The sequence below is a fragment of the Thermobia domestica genome, chromosome 9 (genome assembly GCF_964235325.1).
Source record: "Thermobia domestica chromosome 9, izTheDome1.hap1.1, whole genome shotgun sequence".
Lineage (NCBI taxonomy): Eukaryota > Metazoa > Arthropoda > Insecta > Zygentoma > Lepismatidae > Thermobia > Thermobia domestica.
This window is the reverse complement of record NC_137462.1, coordinates 251368342-251387600: the sequence shown is the minus strand read 5'-3', so window position 1 is coordinate 251387600 and position 19259 is coordinate 251368342. Positions and strand designations below refer to the sequence as shown.

Sequence of the window (19259 nt, the reverse complement as noted above, 5' to 3'; positions counted from 1 at the left end):
ACAGATAACTACATTATTATTTCTTCAACGTAGAGGGAAAGAAGGAAATTTTGAAACAGTGTTACCATCTTGTACAGTACTAAATTCTCAGCTTTGACAGAGTACCGAATATTTCGGTAAGTACTTGACTTATCGATCTCAAATAAATGTGACAATGCTCCTTATGATATACTGATTTCCTCTATGAATTTTAAGCCATACTGTACTAGGGATCTTCTACAAGTTATTGCAATATTTCCAAACTCAACTTTTGTTTCTTCTGTTGTGGCAACACTGTTTAACTGATCATTCTAAACTGGAAGTCATTTTAAAGAGTTCTTACCAGTATTTAATTTAATGTTCACAAATAGTTACTACTTCATACCTTGCGTGTGTTAAAGGCATTTAAATTTGACACATGTTTAACATTATTTCTCAAAAAGTATGCAACACTGATCTGCGAGTGTCATCTTTTTCGTCTTTGCATTCATTGCTGATTAGAAATATGAAATTAAATTTAGGTCATTCCATTTTAAAAAAATCATATCTTTATATTGGGTTGGAAACACTGTTTACCTGTTGATGTTACCCAATATATGGGTAGATGTCCCCCTTCCTGTAGTTTCTTTGTGCAAAGTTTCGCTTCTCTGTCTCTCTCTTGGTTCCTCAGTTATAAAAGTGGGACACTATAAATGGTGCACCCGGTATCTCTCTCTCTATATATATATATATATATATATATTTGGAAAACAGCAATCATGCCAAATTTAATATATATAGTCTTAACTATATATAAAACTACACTAGCTGACAAATTATTAAGCACTTCCTGTAGGGCTACAATGATAAATTTGGCATGATTGTAGCTTTCCGGGACAAACCCACACCAAAAGCGATTATTTCTAACTTCTAGGAGGTCTGAAAGGGTATGAAGAACTTCTGCATGTTATTTAAGTGGGTCTTTTTTTTTCACCCATATTCTCATATTTTAGATACTTAGAATTGGAATAAAAACTTGAAATTCCGTATGCTTGTACGTTTTCGTTAGCGTTACCTAAGTGAATCATCAGAAATAAAAATGTCCAACCGTAGAGTGGTTTTATGGGGAACTGTAAAATCTTTCCCATGTTATTTATATTGGACGACTTCTACACCCCAAAATGTTTAGGCACTTCCCACAGGATTAGAATCGTTAAATTTGGCATGATTGTAGCTTTCCAGAACTAACTGAGAGGAATATTGGTAAAAGTGAATATTTTTAATTTTTAAGGGGTCTAAAGGGGGATGAAGTAGTCCCCAAGCTAGTTAAATGGTCGTTTCCTTGGAATACAAAATCTTATATGTTAGCACTAGTTAACAAAGGTTTTGTTAGATAAAAGGAAATACCTGTTCTTAAAGGAACTTTTTGCGCTGAATTCGAATATGTACTCGGTTTTTCTCCATCACGTACGATTTTCCCGTAACAGAGGGATTTTCGGGAAAATCCCTCAAAAATTTCCCTTTTCATTTTACAACCCCAAGATCTTGTCCCCTTGCATATACTACCATAGAAATTATACCTAAGTATACTTTGATTCATATTTAAAAAACCCTCCAAGTTTTGTAATAATCGCTTTATTCTTTCTAGAGAAATAAATATGTTTGTATGTATACTGTGTGTACTGTTTATTGCATCTTATAGTAATGCTTTCAGATCTCTTAAGTTGAGGTAAAACGTTTTGCTTTATTACCACAAACACATATATAAAATATAATACGATATAATTTGCAAGTGTGACAATTTACAATAAACAATAATACGTGAAAAGACAATCAAAACTATCACAATATATGAAACTTCCATTGGGTTACAAAAACATACACTACTTCCTTCTTTTGTAAGAAATGTTGCATTCTCTAACAAGATCCCAACAATAGTCCCCCATCATTGAAGGATCCCATCGTCCCTGGTACCTTTTCTCCATTGCCATTATATCTTGCTGGAATCTTTCCCCCTGTTCGTCGCTGAGAGCACCTAGGTTAGCAGGAAAGAAGCTGAGGTGGGAGTGCAAAAAGTGGATTTTTAAGACATCCTACAACCCAACTCTTTGTATTTCTGTATCATGTCCTGTACGATTTCTGTGTAGCTCTCAGCTTTGTTATTGCCCAGAAAGTTGAGCACAACACACTTAAATGCTGTCCAGGCAGCTAGCTCAGCACTGTTTAACTTGCCATCAAAGCTATCATCAAGCATTAATTTCCTAATTTGGGGACCACTAAACACTCCCGCTGAAATCTTAGCATCACTCAGGTTAGGAAACTTATCTCGCAAATACTTGAAACCTTCACCAGATGTGTCCATGGCTTTGACAAAGTTTTTCATAAGTCCTAACTTGATATGAAGTGGCGGTAGTAATATCTTATTAGGATCTACCAAAGGAGCGTATTTGACGTTGCATTCTCCAGGTACGTAATTCACTCTAGGTTCCCATTCCTTCACTTCATTATGTTTGTTATCAGCTCGGATATCCCATAAACATAAAAAACATTGGTACTTCGTGTAACCGCACTGCAGTCCTAATAAAATACCAACTACCTTGAGATCACAACATATTTGCCAACAATGGTCCTTGTAATTTATAAGATTTAGCAAAGTTGACATGGTGTCATAGGATTCCTTAATCTTCACTGAGTGCGCAAGTGGTATAGAAGGTTTTTTATTTCCGTCATGTAAAAGGATAGCTTTAAGGCTGACCTTTGACGCGTCGATAAATAACCTCCATTCTTCTGGAACGTAAGGAATTCCTAGCTCCGCCATCAACCCATTTATATCCGTCCATACGCACACATTATCTTGCATTGAGAAATAGCTTGAAAATTGAACATGCCTTTTCCTGTACACTGATATGTTCGTTTCTGCATCCAATAAGTTCCACTGCTGGAGCCTTGATCCCAGAAGTTCCGCCTCTTGTTTTGTCAGGTGCAAATCACGGGACTAGGTCATTAAGTTCACATTGCCGGATGAAATGTGGCTCGCGAACACAGTCAGGGATGAACGTTGGATCCTTGGATGTACATGTTGATGTCGATGGTTCATCAAGGTCATGATCATCATCAGAGTCTTTTGGCCATATCTCTTCCCAATTGGTAGGGGGCTCGGGAAGTGGAAGTTCATCCCCGTGCGGAATAGGTCTAATTGCGGATTTAACGTTGGGATAACTTATTGTGTATTTGCTTTTTTTAGAATGTCCCTTAACTACTGTGAGACAAAAATAACAATCATCCAGAAGGTTGGTGGGTTCTCTCCACACCATTGGTACAGCAAATTTCATGAACCTCCGTTTCCCTTTGGCCCATGCAAGTAAAGTGACGTAGCACGACGCACAAATTATGTTAGGTGCCCAAGTTTTGTCCTGATCTCCCACACGAAGTCCGAAATATATATAATATGCTAGTTTCACCGATGGCGTAATGGATCTACACTGTCCTTTAACTACAAACTGGCCACACACATAACAAAAACTATTTGGTGAGTTAACACACGAATGCCGTCCTCTTGACGCTATTGTACTGATCACAAACTAAACTTCTGGTCTTAGTTGGGTATAATGCCGTTAAGATCAAACATGAAAGCACTCTTAGCAGCAAAGACAACTTTGAAAGTGAAGTAGTGTTAAACCACACGTCAATATAAAAATGTACAAAACTCCCTCACCAGGTGTCAAGAACACAAGAAAGAAAGAAAGAAATGCGCGGGGGGAGGGGGAAACGATACCGTAGTGGAAAATTCAGACTGCATTAAATCATTGTTGTCAACAATGAGTCTGTATTACATTCTTTCTTTCTTTTGCATTCTGTTACATTTGATAACAAATATTGATAACCATTTTATGAACAAAACGAAAAAACTTGGAGAATTGTATATATATGTATTAAGATATACATATACTGTACGTTTAAAAAAATATACGTTGGAAGTATTTACAGAGAGCAATACAAGTGTGTTGTTGACTATTGTAAATATTCATTTTTACGTCTGTGTTTGTAGTAATAAAGCAAATCGTTTTTACCCCAACTCAGGAGATCTGAAAGCATTACTATCAGGTGCAATAAACAGTGCACACAGTATACATACAAATATATTTATTTCTCTAGAAAGAACAAAGCGATTTTTTACGAAACGTTTAGGGTTTATTAAATATAAATCAAGGTATACTTAGGTATAATCTCTATGTTACTATATGTAAGGGGACAGGAGCTAGGGGAATAAAATATCTGAAAAAGGGAAATTTTTGAGGGAATTTCCCGAAAATCCCTCTGTTACGGGAAAACTGTACGTGATGGAGAGAAACGGAGTGCATATTCGAATTCAGCGGAAAAAGTTCCTTTAGGATCAGGTGATTTTTCTCATGTAACAAACAAAAAGCTTAAATTTGTTAACTAGTGTAATTGAAAAAGGAAAAGAAACGATAAAATTTTGGGTTGAAGGGGTGCGAGGCCGTAGGCGAGCAAAGATAGTGTGTGGGGGCGAAGCCCCAAGCTAGCCAAAGGCTAGTATATATGCATATATAGGGTGTTACACCAGGAAGGACCATATGATTGATTCATGTCAATCAATCATTCGAAAATACCACTCTATATCGTACACATTGATTCGAAGGTACACATATCCAAAACTAATGAAGGTATCAGAGTCTTTCAAAAACAGGTAGGTAGCACACGTAGTAGACATTAGATATGTATTACGTTCATTACACTCACAGAGCTTTGTATTCTGGTCAAAATGAAGGAATTCATATTCAAATTTTTGTCTTGCCCGTTCAATTGAAACAATTCTAATTTGCTTATTTTCAAAATAATTCAAACGAGCAGGAAAAGTACAGAGATGTTTTCCCAAATTGATTTATGTTCTTTCTTTTACTGTTGACTAGGTTATGTGTGTGTGATTGTTTGTGTGTGAGTGTGAGTGTTTATATGTGGTATGAGAAACTTTTCTACAAACTTACAACATTTTAACCCGAACTAGAAATATTTTTACTGCCGGTTTAAGCGAACCAGCAGAATTCCACCACTGCAGGTATGTCTCTTGTTTAATTTTTAAAATGGATTTTCCTTCTGTTGAACTTTTGGAGAACCTACGTAGGTCTTTAAAGAGATTTACTTTTAGTATATAGTTCTTAATTTACCTTAAATGTATTTTTTCTTGTTAAATTTGTACTTATTTTAGAATAGTGTTTTTGACTCAGGCGATGACGCTACAAAGAGAAAACTATCTCCTCAGTCATAAATGGGATGCTGTGTCGTAATTTGCGTCATATTTAAAAAATGTTAAAAACAGAACAAGTTGGAGTTCGGAATAAAGATTGACAGGCAGCTTTTCTCATGTTACCCTCCAATCGAAAACAAAACATTGAATGAAGAATGGTCCAGGGATCCGCGGGAATGGATTTTGATTTTTTTTAACTATTCGATCACATTGTATTTCTCTAATAATCTAATAATTGTAATAATCTAATCTTAGTATTAATAGCATTAATTTATAGCTTTTTTCGAAAGTCTAACATTGTGATAAAGCTTTACACCCATTTGAATTCTGCTTAAATTAATTTCCAGAAATGAATAATATCTAATGTACATATTTGTGCAGTGTAGAAGGGTTAATAATGCAGTTCCTGGATATATTACTATATATGAAACATTTATTTTACGGTTTATGTTTTTTCTTTTTAGAAAGAACATTACTAAAGAATGGAATATACACAACCTAAATTATTATCTGTGCTTCGAATTTTCAAAACACTCATTCAACACACTGTAGAAACACACATTGCTGTAATATAATTGAATTTAAATACATTGGTAAGTTAGAAAAAGATACAATCAAAGAGAGAGGGAGAGAGAGAGAACAAACATAAAAATGAAGTAGAAAATAATAAATGGAAGTTGGTTATCTAAATTTCCTCTATTCTATTTGATAAAACTTACTTAGATGGAAATCAGTACTCTCCAGATTTCTGAATTTTATATTTTATGTAATAATGGGAACTAGCTAGAAACTGTAGAAAAATAACAACCTGTTCCAAAGTTGTTTGTAGGACAAGATAATAATAATAATAATAATAATAATAATAATAATAATAATAATAATAATAATAATAATAATAATAATATAATTGTAGTAGAAAAATTGAAACAACAACACTCCAAAGACAAGAAACGAAACAGGAATACCTAGCGCCTTGTCACTCACTCTCTTCATTTAAACCAGTGGCCCGCCGCATGTGTATCCAAACATAAGAAAACATTGCCACCGATAAAGTCGGTGCCTGCGATATCGCCTATATTTTCGGGAGCTTCTCCGGCTGCATTGTCGTCGACGGAAGATCGGCCGATAATCTTGGTGCATGTGGAAGCTACAAATTGAGTACATTGAAGTCGATTAAATCGCCGACATTATCGGCTTCCCCAATATTATCGTTGCCCTGTGCAAACCACCTTATTGGCCAATGCGTGTAATCGAGGGTGAGATCTTTAGTTCGCATTGTTGCCACGCATCAAGACATTCTTTCAGCGATGTACCAGACATATCGTATTGACTTTAGTACATTTTGAAGATTAAATCCTAGTTCCGCATTTAGTATCCCGACGTTCATTCAAATTAAAACTCTCTGAAAGTAAATTCAAATGTGTTTTGGGGGATATTATTATTATTATTATTATTGTTTAATAATAATAATAATAATAATAATAATAATAATAATAATAATAATAATAATGATAATGATGATAATAAAATAATTGTGATAATATGTTCTAGTTTTATTTTCGTGGGAACTAAGACAAACATACCTTTACAACGAATTTCAAATGCTTTACACTAATTCTATTATACACTGAAAAGTGTGTGTACGACAATATACATGCAAAAGAGATATATGGCATGCGGTTTAGGATTGTTTTGATGAGCAATTGATTTAGAAACACCTTTTGATGTAGAACCATCTGTTGATGTAGAACCATCTGTTGATGTAGAACCATCTTCCTTAGAATTATTTGCTATTACATCTTGAATCCAATTCAGATATGAAGCAACTTTCGTGAATATAACTGGAGCACGAGGTTCGCCACATTCACTCGCTGACGTAACTCCTACAACTACATTATCACATGTTAGAGGTCCGCCTGAATCCCCGAGACAAGTGCTTTTGCCCCCTTCTAAAACTCCAGCACATATTGTATTATTCAGATGTACACCGCCAGCGTAAATTCTATCACAAATATTTACATCTAAGATAGGCAACTCAACTTCCATTAGCACTTTGGACGTTTTGCCTTCATCAGTTTTACCCCAACCGACTGCAGTACATGTACCGTTTGGTGTGACTGTACTAGAAAAAATATCCTTAGGCAATGTTGCCACAGACAAGTTATGAAAATTTGGTAGTCCCAGTTTAAGTTTTAGAAGCGCAATATCATGATCAGTATCTTCAGGACTATAATCGGGATGTGGAAACGCCAGAGAAACCATGTCTGAGTTAACAGGTTCTGCCGGGACGAGTTCCGTATGCCCTGCAATCACTAAAATATTATTGAATGGTCCTTGATCAACGAAACAGTGTGCTGCAGTAAGGATCCAATACTGAGAGAGAATAGATCCTCCACAAAGAGATTTACTGTTTTCTCTAAAAACAAACATTTGGACAGCATACTTATATTTCTCTATATCTACAACGTTTCCTCCAATAATTCTACTGTAATTTGCTGTAGCAGAAGTACATAAAAACGTGTTTGCGACAAGAATTTCTAATAGGTATAACATCTTGCTTTTTCTTTATTATAACTGACCACACAGTACAACATTAATGACACTTTCTCTTCTAAATGCGCAGGAATGTGTCTTAAATAACACATCACACCATATTATGATTTCATGTAGCGGTCGATTGTCTGTAGAAACAAGGTTCGAGTCCAAGTAGCTGTGAGCACACGCTCGATGCTTTCTGCTCGTGAGTGTCATCTAGGGTAAGAACGCCCAATATGAGTAAATAAAAGTTAGGATGCTATATACTGTTAGTTAAAGCATAAACAGATACTGGTGTTACTTTAATATGTTCTGTGCAGAAATGTATTCTTTCGCTTATCGTTCGTTTCAAAAGAAAGTAAAACTAACTTCCACATTTCGTTTTTAGTTAGGAAATATACGTTCATTTAGTTATGATTTATGAGAAACTAGAGAAAATGTATGCATCCTACAAAATATGAATATTCTTCCAACAATTGAAGTTTTTCCTTTTCTGATAAACAAATAGCGCCCCACATTGTTTGTATTTCTTATATGATTTGAGCTACCGGTAGATGTCAGCTATTACTTCACATGATAAGAAGGGCTCTCAACATAGGTAGCTGTCCTCATATTAGGGGTTCTTATCTTACATTTTTAGAAAATATTTTTTCTGTATTTTTATACTTTTTGATTTAATATTTACTACCTCTTAATTTTATATTCCTATTTGACAGAAATATATTACAAGGTGCAGATTTATTGTACAGATCCATACATAAATTCATTCAGTGGCGTATTTACAATTTTGTTTCGAGGGGGGCTTTAACTTTCGGGGGGGGGGCTTTGTCTGAAAATGTGAAACTTCAGAAAGATAATTCATATACTTTACTATACTAAGTAAGATTTCGAGGGAGCTTAAGCCCGGAAGCTTTCCCCCCTAAATACGCCATGCATATGTACTTCGTTTACAGTAAATCAACTTTTTGTATCTAAGCATTCATGAAAAACAAGAATGACATCTAGCAGATTCAGGACAGGAGCGCAGCAGGTGGGCCCGAGAGTAAGCAAGGGAGATGCGTACTACAGAGCAGGTGTTACAGCGAAGGTAAATATAGTGAGGATAGCGCAAAATATTGTATATGGCTTGAAATTACATATGCTTTACGCAATTAACTATGTATTTGTAAGTTGCTAAAGCATTATTGGAAATACCCAATATATTTTCGTTGCGTATATATTTTTGTTCCAAAATAACATAACATACATTTTACAATTATGTGGATCCCCTTACCCCTGAACATTGTAATGTTCGCATGTAATGTTGCTTTGCATATGTAACGGGGCGTTTACACTTAGTCGATTAGTGGTCGATTCACTGGAACTGATGTCACTTTCCACTCTGTGGATTATGTAAACAGGATTTCGACTTAATCGCCTGATGGTCGAAAGCGACTAATCGACTGGCAACTGCATTAGACGTTCTATTTTCTGGGGTCTATTAGATCAGATTGCTCAGCGACGACGACTGTGTTGCCTGATGTAAACACCTGATTCCAGAAAGTTTTCTTTGGAAAGGAAAAGTACCTTCGAAATGGCCCGTTTCGGAACAGGTAAGATGATATTACTTTTACAATTATGTGAGAAAAATGAATGTTTATGGAAGACAAAAAATGATCTTTACAAGAATATTGCTGCTAGAGGAACAGTACAAGAAGTTATTATTCATCAAATGAACTTAAAGGTCATTTAAAAATCGTCAGAATTAAAAATATTGAAATGATTCGAAAAGGTCGGTTGAGTGCAGATGTGGAAGAAATATCCCAAACAAAGATAGCTTGGTTCATGAAGCTAATTGATTTTTACCAGTGTGCGAATTAGATAATCTATATTAGGGGGGGAGATAAAATTAGAAAAACAGGACGTAAAGTCTGAAGGTACAATAATTCAAACTGAGATAATAATGTCTTACCCCCACCACACACACACATAGAGAACAATCAGTGTCCAACATACTTAGTCCGCGTTCTTACAGATCAACAACAGTTGATTGACCAACTTCTTCTCAACGGTGCATATCTATACCGGAATCCTTACAAGGTTGAACCATCTCCCACACCAGCACGTCTACCTGTTAGATGCGAGAAATGTCAATAATACAATTCTCATCCGACATCTGAGTGTCCAAATACCATCAAATGTGGCTATTGTTTACTTGAACATTCTACAAAAACCTGTCCAAACCTTAAGGAACCATCACATTGTGACCGATGTTCTGAAAGACATCCTACTTATAGATACAAGTGTAAAGCTAAGCCTAAACCCGACCCAGCTAAGCCAGAGCTTGTTGTACCGATCCGTTCCGTTGACACTCCAACCCCGCCAGCAAATTCGTTACGCCATCCAATAACCGTTGAAGACCTATTACGCTTCCTTACTATTTCTTTACAAAACATTCATTCTTTTGTTCGAAACCACATCCTGAACCAGATCATATATGCAGTCAAAGTACTGTTTAACTTACAACTTCATGCTACCTTTTCCGGACCTACAGTTCACTTTCAAATTCAACCACAAGAAGTCTACGTTTAACGTGGATACTTCTACATACACTTGTATACTACATATAATTATGGTTTATAGCTTACTTTTTCTTAACATTCGATCAGTCTTAACACATCACAAGCTCTTTACACAGCTTCTTCAAGAAGAACAAATTACAGCCTTTGCACTTAACGAAAGGTACCTCGCACCACATCTCCAATGTTACTTCCCGAAATATCACTTACTCCGACATGATGCTCCATCTGGTCCACGAGTCTATGGAAGAACAGCTATAGGTGTAAGCCAACGCCTTCCTTATCGAGCAGTCACGGTTGCATTAACGCTCACACTCCACCTACCTGAGAATAATGTCACGACTGTTTATTTTCGAGGCCGCACTGTCACCCTTGTCACCATGTATTTTCGTACAGGTAAAGCACTCAACTACGACTTCTTTCGATACATGGATTCTACGTTTAGGCACTATATTATCATGGCAGATCTAAACATACATAGAGGGTCACATCGTGACAAAAATAACTTTCTCGATTTTCTGCACACTGAAACAGTTGCTGAGTTCCATGGTCTACCGAAAGCTACACGCCCCATCAGCAACACTATTCCTGATGTCTCATCACATCAACATCTCCATCGCAGAGTATTCACATCGATGTGCTTGATTCAATTGGTAGTGATCATGTGCTTATCAAACTTACACTTCACTCTTTTCCTTGCTCTCAATCTAAACTACCGCCTCAGAAAGCATTCTGCTACAAACCAGCCAATTGGGAACAATATCGCTCCGATCTGGACAATGCTGTTAAGAAATTGCTCATGCTTACTACACAATACGATCTCGATCACACAATTGCTAATCTTACTGAATCTATTCAAGAAGCAGCACAATGTTCCATTCCAACAACAGAAATACAATTGCATAAACCTAAATTGCCTCCCCATTATTTACCTTTCATATCAGCTTCTCGTAGAGCACATCGCGAGTATCTCGCTACAGGTAATCTTGAAGCGCTTCGGCTTCATCGCCAATACCTTAGGACTACGCATAATTATATTGTTGCATATAAGAAACGCCATTGGATTCAAACTTGTAACACACTTGCAAGTGAATCACACCCGAGTAAATAATGGCGCAAATTTCATCAACTCACAGGACAGTTTTCCGCACACCATACCCCATTGTTCAAAATAATCAGGCAGTCATCACTGATATGGATAAAGCTAATACGTTTGCTTCATTTTTTAAGATATTTTTACACCTCTCCCAGGTTGGCATACACCGCAACGCCTACAAAAGTCAATAAACCGACTTACATATTCCTCTTCTGCTTTTCTGCGCCCATCTATCAACCACTCTTTGGAACTCAATAATCAACTTACTACTCCGATCCAACCAGACGACATTCGCCAAACATTATTCCGTAAACGAAACACTGACCCAGGATTTGATTCTGTTACGTATGTTCTCATCAGGCAAAATCCACCTTCTTTTCTTCTTTTTCTCAGCATCATATATACTTTCATCCTCCGAACTGGATTTTTTTAAAATCGACTGGAAATACTCAAAAGTTCTTCTCTTCCCGAAACCTAAAAAACTTCCGTCTGACGTCCAGTCTTATCGCCCTATTCACCTCACTAGTTGGCTCTAAAATTTTGGATCGAATTCTAGTCCGCCGCATGCACGCTCACCTTGCAAATCGTAACCTACTTCCTATCCACCAAGCCGGTTTTTGACCTCATTTTAGTGTGCTGGATCAATATTACGACTATCCACGGTTATTTATAATCAATACAACACAGGTTTTCCATCTTGTCTGGTAGCATTTGATCTAGAGAAAGCTTTCGATAAGATCTGGCACTCTGGTTTACTTTACATACTCCATAACAATGTACTACCGTATTCATATATCAGGTTCATATATTCCTACTTATTAGGCAGGCTAGCATACACTCTCTCATCCGATCTTCCTACAATCTGGCGTTCCTCAAGGTTCGTCACTGTCTCCTCTATTATACTTATTGTATGTTGCCGACCTTGTTCCAAACAACATAAGGATATTTCAGTTTGCTGACGACACCGCCTTTTTCACGGCGGCCCACACAGTGTATCAATCAGTAAAAACATGCAAACGGCAATTGACACATTCGTTCACTGATGTAATATATGGCGGTTAAGCATTAATTCTAAGAAAAATTCAGGCTATTGTTTCCTGCCACGTAGACACCGTTCACGAATATACAGGAATCCAAGTCGATTAAACCTTCAAGTAGATCATACACCTGTACTGCCATCAAATACTCTGACTTATCTTGGTGTCATCTTTGACTCCAAGCTTATCTGGAATCCACACCTCACAAAGATCGTACGCCAAGCACAAAATCGGCTCATCCTACTCAGGCGCTTAGTCGGTACAACCTGGGGGCTAAAGGCATTAACAGTACTTAATACTTACAAGGCCTCTATGCGCAGCATATTAACATATGGACACACTGCCTGGATATCCGCACCGCCAAAATTCTATCAGAAATTGGCTATCCTAGAGCGTCATTCTCTACCCCTAGCACATCGCATCAGCTTACCGCATCCGACACGGCTACTTTGCGAGCTGATTGATTTTCCACCTTTATTGCATCATCTCGAACAGCTTCGTACTCGGTACGTTTGCAAGCGAATTGACCAGCAGCATCCCATGTTACTTGATATCCTACGGTACGATTGGGATCACGACGCACCTCCAACTTACGTCGATACTCCTTTCCAGCATTTCATGACCCTCTATCATTTTCAACTAGATGATGCTGCAGTGCATCCCGAAGTCATTCACATCTATGAACCACGTGAGCTTTCATCATTCATCTACCCATCATATGCACCGTAACTACCTATTAACATGGGCTTCCTCTGTCTTCATCAGTTCCTGAATCGCCCCAGGAACAGAAGATAACTTGCATTCGTCAGTACTAACTAAACCCTGTGATGTGGCGTCCAGAGAACTTCATTCCATCTTAATTTACCCAATCAGGATGCCGCGGTCGGCAAGAGGGATTGCCGCCGTCGACGATGGCAGGCCGCCGGTAGGCAGCCTTCCGCGGCAGCACGAGGATCAACTTGTTCAAAATTGCCGACCTTTTGCCGAGGCGGCAAGCGGTCGAAAATCGTAAAAAAAAATGTCCTTTGCCGACTCTTTACCGACTGTTGCCGACCGTCAGAGTCGGCAAAACAGTCAGAAAGACCTCTTTCCAATCCTCTGCCGACTCCTTATGCCGGCCTCTAATCGACGGCGGCGCCGGCGCATTTACTGCACCATTACGGCTGTTTGCCGACTGGTCGGCAAGGCAACTTTCCGACGGCGGCGCCGGCGCATTTAATGCTCATTACCGGCTGTTTGCCGACTGCTCGGCAAGGCAACATTCCGACAGCGGCGCCGGCGCATTTAATGCTCATTACCGGCTGTTTGCTGACTGCTGGAAAGGACCTATTTTCGACGTCGGCTTCCCGATTCTCCCACAGGCGGCATCCGACTTATTGCCGCCGTCGAAAAGTGGCTCTTTGCCGACTGGAAATCAACGCTTCAGGAAGGCAAAATTTTCATCAGCTTTTACATTAGTCTTGCCTAAGTCTTGATTTCTCGACAAGGAGCACCCTTGCAAGTTCTTGAAGTATAATATTTGCATTAATTTCTGTGTCCCAGTATAAAATTTGTTCCTTTTTGCTTTTTTGCAGCACTCTCAGGCAAAACAGAAGAAATTGAATTGGACATGGAAGTATTATATACTTTCAGAACTAGCAATTGAGAAATCATAGCACGGAGGAGGTGGTGAAAATATTGCCTTCCTGAAGGGTTGATATCCAATCGGCAAAGGGCTACTTTTCGACTGCGGCAGGAGGTCGGATGCCACCTGTGGGAGAATTGAGAAGCTGACATCGAAAAGAGGTCCTTTCGAGCAGTCGGCTAACAACCGGAAAGGCGCGTAAATGTGCCGGCGCCACCGGTGGAAAGTTGCCTCTCCGACGAGTCGACAGAGACCAGAAAAGATGCGTAGCACTGCAATGAAAATCATGGCGGAGTAATCATGAATTCCCACCAGTAATGTTGCACTCGGTACATACGCAGTACATTTCTACAATGCTCAGTACGATTTAAGTGCTATATAAAGTATCTGGGAATGACTTACAAATGCTTAAAAGCTACCTAAAAATAACAACTAAACAGCTAATATTGAACGTTAAGAATAATTCAATTAACATGTCTGTGGGTCTAATGTGAAAAACTTATAACAGTCAGTACATTTTCCCCCTGAAAGCACATTTTTCACTATCACGGCCACTAGGAACAACACTGTTCTATGTAATCAAAATTTGTTAGTTGCAAACGCTTTCTTCGAAAAAAAAAGAAAGCCGCGGCAATCCGTCGGAATACGGTCTTTTCAGGTTGTCGTTTTCCCATCAACTATTGGAAAAAGAATTTTAAACGTCAATGATTTTCTAAATTTTTTAAAGTGCAGGGGTCACACTCCCAATGGAAAATAAGTAAAAATTATAAATAAAAATACTGTAATAAAAGGTATGTGGTGCCGGAGAGATTCAAACCGAGCCTACACGCAAAAAAAAAGTTACTAGTTAACAAGAAAAAAGGTGGACAGTAACGAAGTTAGTTTGTCAATATATGGAAAACAGAGACACGTGTCCAAGCAGCCAAGCCAAAAAGGTTAACGAGTGAAGGTGATAGCAACCTTGCGTTACAGGTTATTATTGCTAGGTTACAATGTAATAACTCACAGGAGTACGCTAACCGATCACGTAGTTACCACTATCAATCATAGCCTGTAACCGGTAACCTAGTTAGTATGTTGGAATAATCGACTGCTCGGTTAATGAAACAGGGTGCATCAACTGCAGTAACCGAGTATTTTTGTTAATATAACATATTCAATTACTTAAAGTAACCCATTTACTGGGTTAAAGTAATACGGTAGGACAAAAGTATAACCAAGTAGATCGATTAATATAACAAATTAAATTAGTTAAGATAACATATTTACTTGATTAATGTAATAAGGTAGGGCAAATGTTTAACCGAGTAGATCGGTTAATTTAACCTGTTCAGTTAATTGAAATAACCCGTTTACTCGGTTAATGTAATAGGTTAAGTTAATCCTAGTAACCGAGTATCTCGTCTAATATAACCTCCTTTTATTAGTTGAAATAACCATGACTCAATTTGTTATAACCTCTTTCGCTTTGTTGTCCATAAATTGACAAAGTTTCCAGGGTTAAAATTGTGTTTAACCTTTCTGAAGGTTAAAATTTTATGCCCAATTCAGAACTGTTCTCGCTTTATAATTTTTGAACCACTTAACGTAGCGATGTGAAACTAACGTTTATGTACAAAACTAAATTTTTCTCTAGTTTATAAAACCACATAAAGTGACGTACTTATTTTCAATATGAATCCGAGGACGGTGTCTTATACAGAAAGGTAAAAGCATTGTTTAGAATGATTCAGAATGAATAATTGGAAACGTTAATTAATAATAGTATAGAAAAGGATTATCATTGCAATGCGAAATGGTAATTCCTTAATTTCCTATAGTAATTTGCTAATTGAAATTTGAAAAATTATTTCGGCTGCAACATAACAGATTTCTAAAAGTACAGTAGAGGGTCTATTTAATAATCCATAAAATTATGTTACTACCTTTCTGTATCATTTAAAGAAAGACGAAAAATGTGTAGTTTTATAAAATGGAAAGAATTTAGCTTTGTGGAATGGATTTGTTTCACGTCAAACTTAAGTGGTTCAACGGTTTATACTGGGAAACATTTTTGGGTTCGACATAAAATCTTAACCTTAAAATGAATACAAAATTTTAACCCTGAAAAATATAAAGCACTTCATAGTCCTGTAAAATATAAAGCTTTTATAGTCCTGTAAAACACAGTAGAGCAGGAGCTCTGTGAGTTTTTACACATTGTGAACAATATGAAACAATTGAAATAAAAGCAGAACAATGTTATAAAGAGTCATGACAGTATCCCTCCGCCCTTAATGTGAATTCTACTTTCCATTTCCATACTGCAGATTTTTTGATATTCTGTTCAATTAACTGCAAATAAATGGTGAATATAAAATTAACTCAAAAAATTATTCACAGAGTCAAATAAACTAATTAAATATATAATGATATAATGATACTGCAAAATATCCGTATAGCTCAGCCGTTAGGGATTATGTGTATGAATCAAGCTTCAAATACTGGCCACAATGTTAAAAATTTTTAACTAGCAATTAAACGCCTGCGTCTCTGAATGCATTCATTTTCTTATACTACACTAAAACCAAAAATGTCTCTTCATTTGTTGTAACTTTGGTATTAAAAAAAAAAAAAAAGTGGCCGGAGCGATCACTTGTCTGCTTACACCCATGACTATATTCGTAGAAACCAAACACTGAAATGCACTAAACACAAGTTCAAACGACTAAGCTATCAGTTCTAACTCTATGCCTTAAATATTTATTTAAATACACTTTAAAAGTGGAAATCATATTAAGATAAAATAACAATTAAGTAGGTAACTAATTGTTCATTCAATTCGTTCCTATATGATTTATACATTAATTGTATACAATGAAACAGAAAAATGCGAGAAAATAAATTATATCGTAAATGAAACAGCCACATGTACAGTACACTCATAGTGCATACCCATTATATAGAGAAAAAAGGTTAATGAAGTCATTTACATAATAAATGAAGTGTTTTAACATAATACTTTGCAAAGATCCTTTGTTTTAAAGGAATTCTTTAAGAGAATAAATGAAGGGAAGATCACAATTTTCTCTGGTCTATATTAGCACTAAAAACACACCAAATTGTATTAACAAAATACAATGCACACCGTATTAACTTATATACATTAGCCTATGTAATGAACTTTATGATTCAATAGAAGTTATATGTAATATACCTTCGGATGTACTACTAATTTTTTTTAAAGAAAAGTTTGTAGCATTTCATAACAGTGAGTTTTAACACATATAGCCTTCATACAGTATGTAAAATCAGAAAAGCAAATATATATGAAGTGATTACAATGTTCAAAAATGTACTATATTATTCTAAAGAATTCCTGCTATCCATATGTTGTCTTGAATAACTCCGCCATTTTTCTTTTTTAGCCCATTGATATATACGAGGAAATCTTCCTCTGTTTCTTTGAGATTTTAAGGGTTTTACTTTTTATTATTTTTCTTCAGGTCTATTTAAATGTCTCTTACTTTGTGGAAATAAAATTCTGTGTTGTATGTTTTTAATATTCATAAATGACATCTAATTTAAATAATAATATACTTATATATACTAAAAGATCATTTTGACAAAGCAATTGACATTTAAATAGATATTCAGAAGAAATCAGTAAAATCAGAACATCAAAAACTTTATTCATTTCAAAGAAAAGGAAGAATACTTCCCCTACAAATCAATGGGATAGAAAAGAAAGGAGGCGATGGTACTGAACCTCACCGTTAAGGAGCTTGTACTCTGAGAAATATAATTACACTTTCTCTCTTAACTGATTCCACGCAAAAAAAAAAAGTTAAGAACAATATCAAACAACAGTTGTCTTTATAATTGAAGAAAACTTCAAACCTATGAAATAGTAATGTAGAATTTAAATAGCTAAGAATCAGGATTGTGAGAATATAGAGAGATACAGAAAATTTTACAACACTGCATAGAAAAGATGAAGTAATAATAAAAAAAGAATTTAACGACAAAAACTGGGATAGGGAGACTAAGGTAATATTGGCAAAACAAAAATCAATTTCAAAGCCGTAATTCTCAATATTCGCTTGAAAGGTAAGTGATGACCATAATTCCCGTGTAATTTGAAATAAACCGCATTAAAATGGGAAATTTTTTACAAATGTTATGATTGAATGAAATTCATCCGTTCTAAAAGGAAAAAAAAAACTGTAGTCCCACATATATCCTACCACTCTTCACAAATATCTTTAAGGATGTTAGTACATATGATTTTTGTCAATACTCCTCCGGGCCCCCAAAGAGGTCCGACAATGTAGTTTGATGTTTGTAATTTTTTATATATTTTTATGTTTATATATTTTTTGTTTGGAATTGTTCCATATGTACCTATAACAGCACTTGCCCCCCCAAACACACATCCTGGCTACGCTACTTCTCTCTGTGGGTCTTCTTCCATTGCAACACTTCTGTATTTCTTGAGCAACGTTTCCCCTTGCTTCCAGAAATAAATGAAGTATCTAAAATAGAACAAATATAATGCTTTGTAAAATATACTCTTTAATGTGTACGGCGTTGGCACATCACGTATATTTATTACAATCGAAAATATATTTCATCACACCAAAACCAAACCAAACTACACAGTGTAATAGACCTTGTTGCAATGAACCGGCTTCAACGCTATATGTTACAAGAAAACCTGTAAGAGTAATGAAAACTATAGTCACTGATGAAGAATTCAATTACGTCGAAACAGTTAACTTTTACTTAATCTTTATTACAACAGTACGGTCGCCACCCCAAACGAGAATCAGAAAAGAAAAGAAATCCTGCCGTATATCCAATGGTAGGAATTGGAGTTTCTTGAGAAATCTTTGAAACATTACCTTGAAGCTGCAAGTTAAACAATAAATCCCTAAGTCCCTCACCAGACAAAAAGATTTATTAAAATAGAATATTATATTTAGTGAAGATAGCATTATATTGCTTTGAAATAGAACTTCAATACGCGTCAGGGTTTTGCGACACTATTGTATTGGCAATTGAGAATTTTGTATCGGCTGAATTCAAAATATTACATCTTAAAATAAAACCTTGTTAGTGGAACAAATAAAACCTTGTTAGTGGAACAAATAAAATGCACATATACTTAAATAAACTACAAGTAAAATCGATCAGGTGGGCAAAA

At 36.3% G+C, this 19259-nt stretch overlaps 1 protein-coding gene across 1 annotated transcript; it reads right to left on the bottom strand.

Moving 5' to 3' along the window:
• Nucleotides 1–6774: 6774 nt before the first annotated feature.
• On the bottom strand, nt 6775–7798 carry LOC145694248 (trypsin-4-like). Its single transcript, XM_081770348.1, has one exon. The coding sequence runs from the start codon at nt 7775–7777 to the stop codon at nt 6845–6847; it is 933 nt and encodes a 310-aa protein (XP_081626474.1). The 5' UTR covers nt 7778–7798; the 3' UTR covers nt 6775–6844.
• Nucleotides 7799–19259: the final 11461 nt, after the last annotated feature.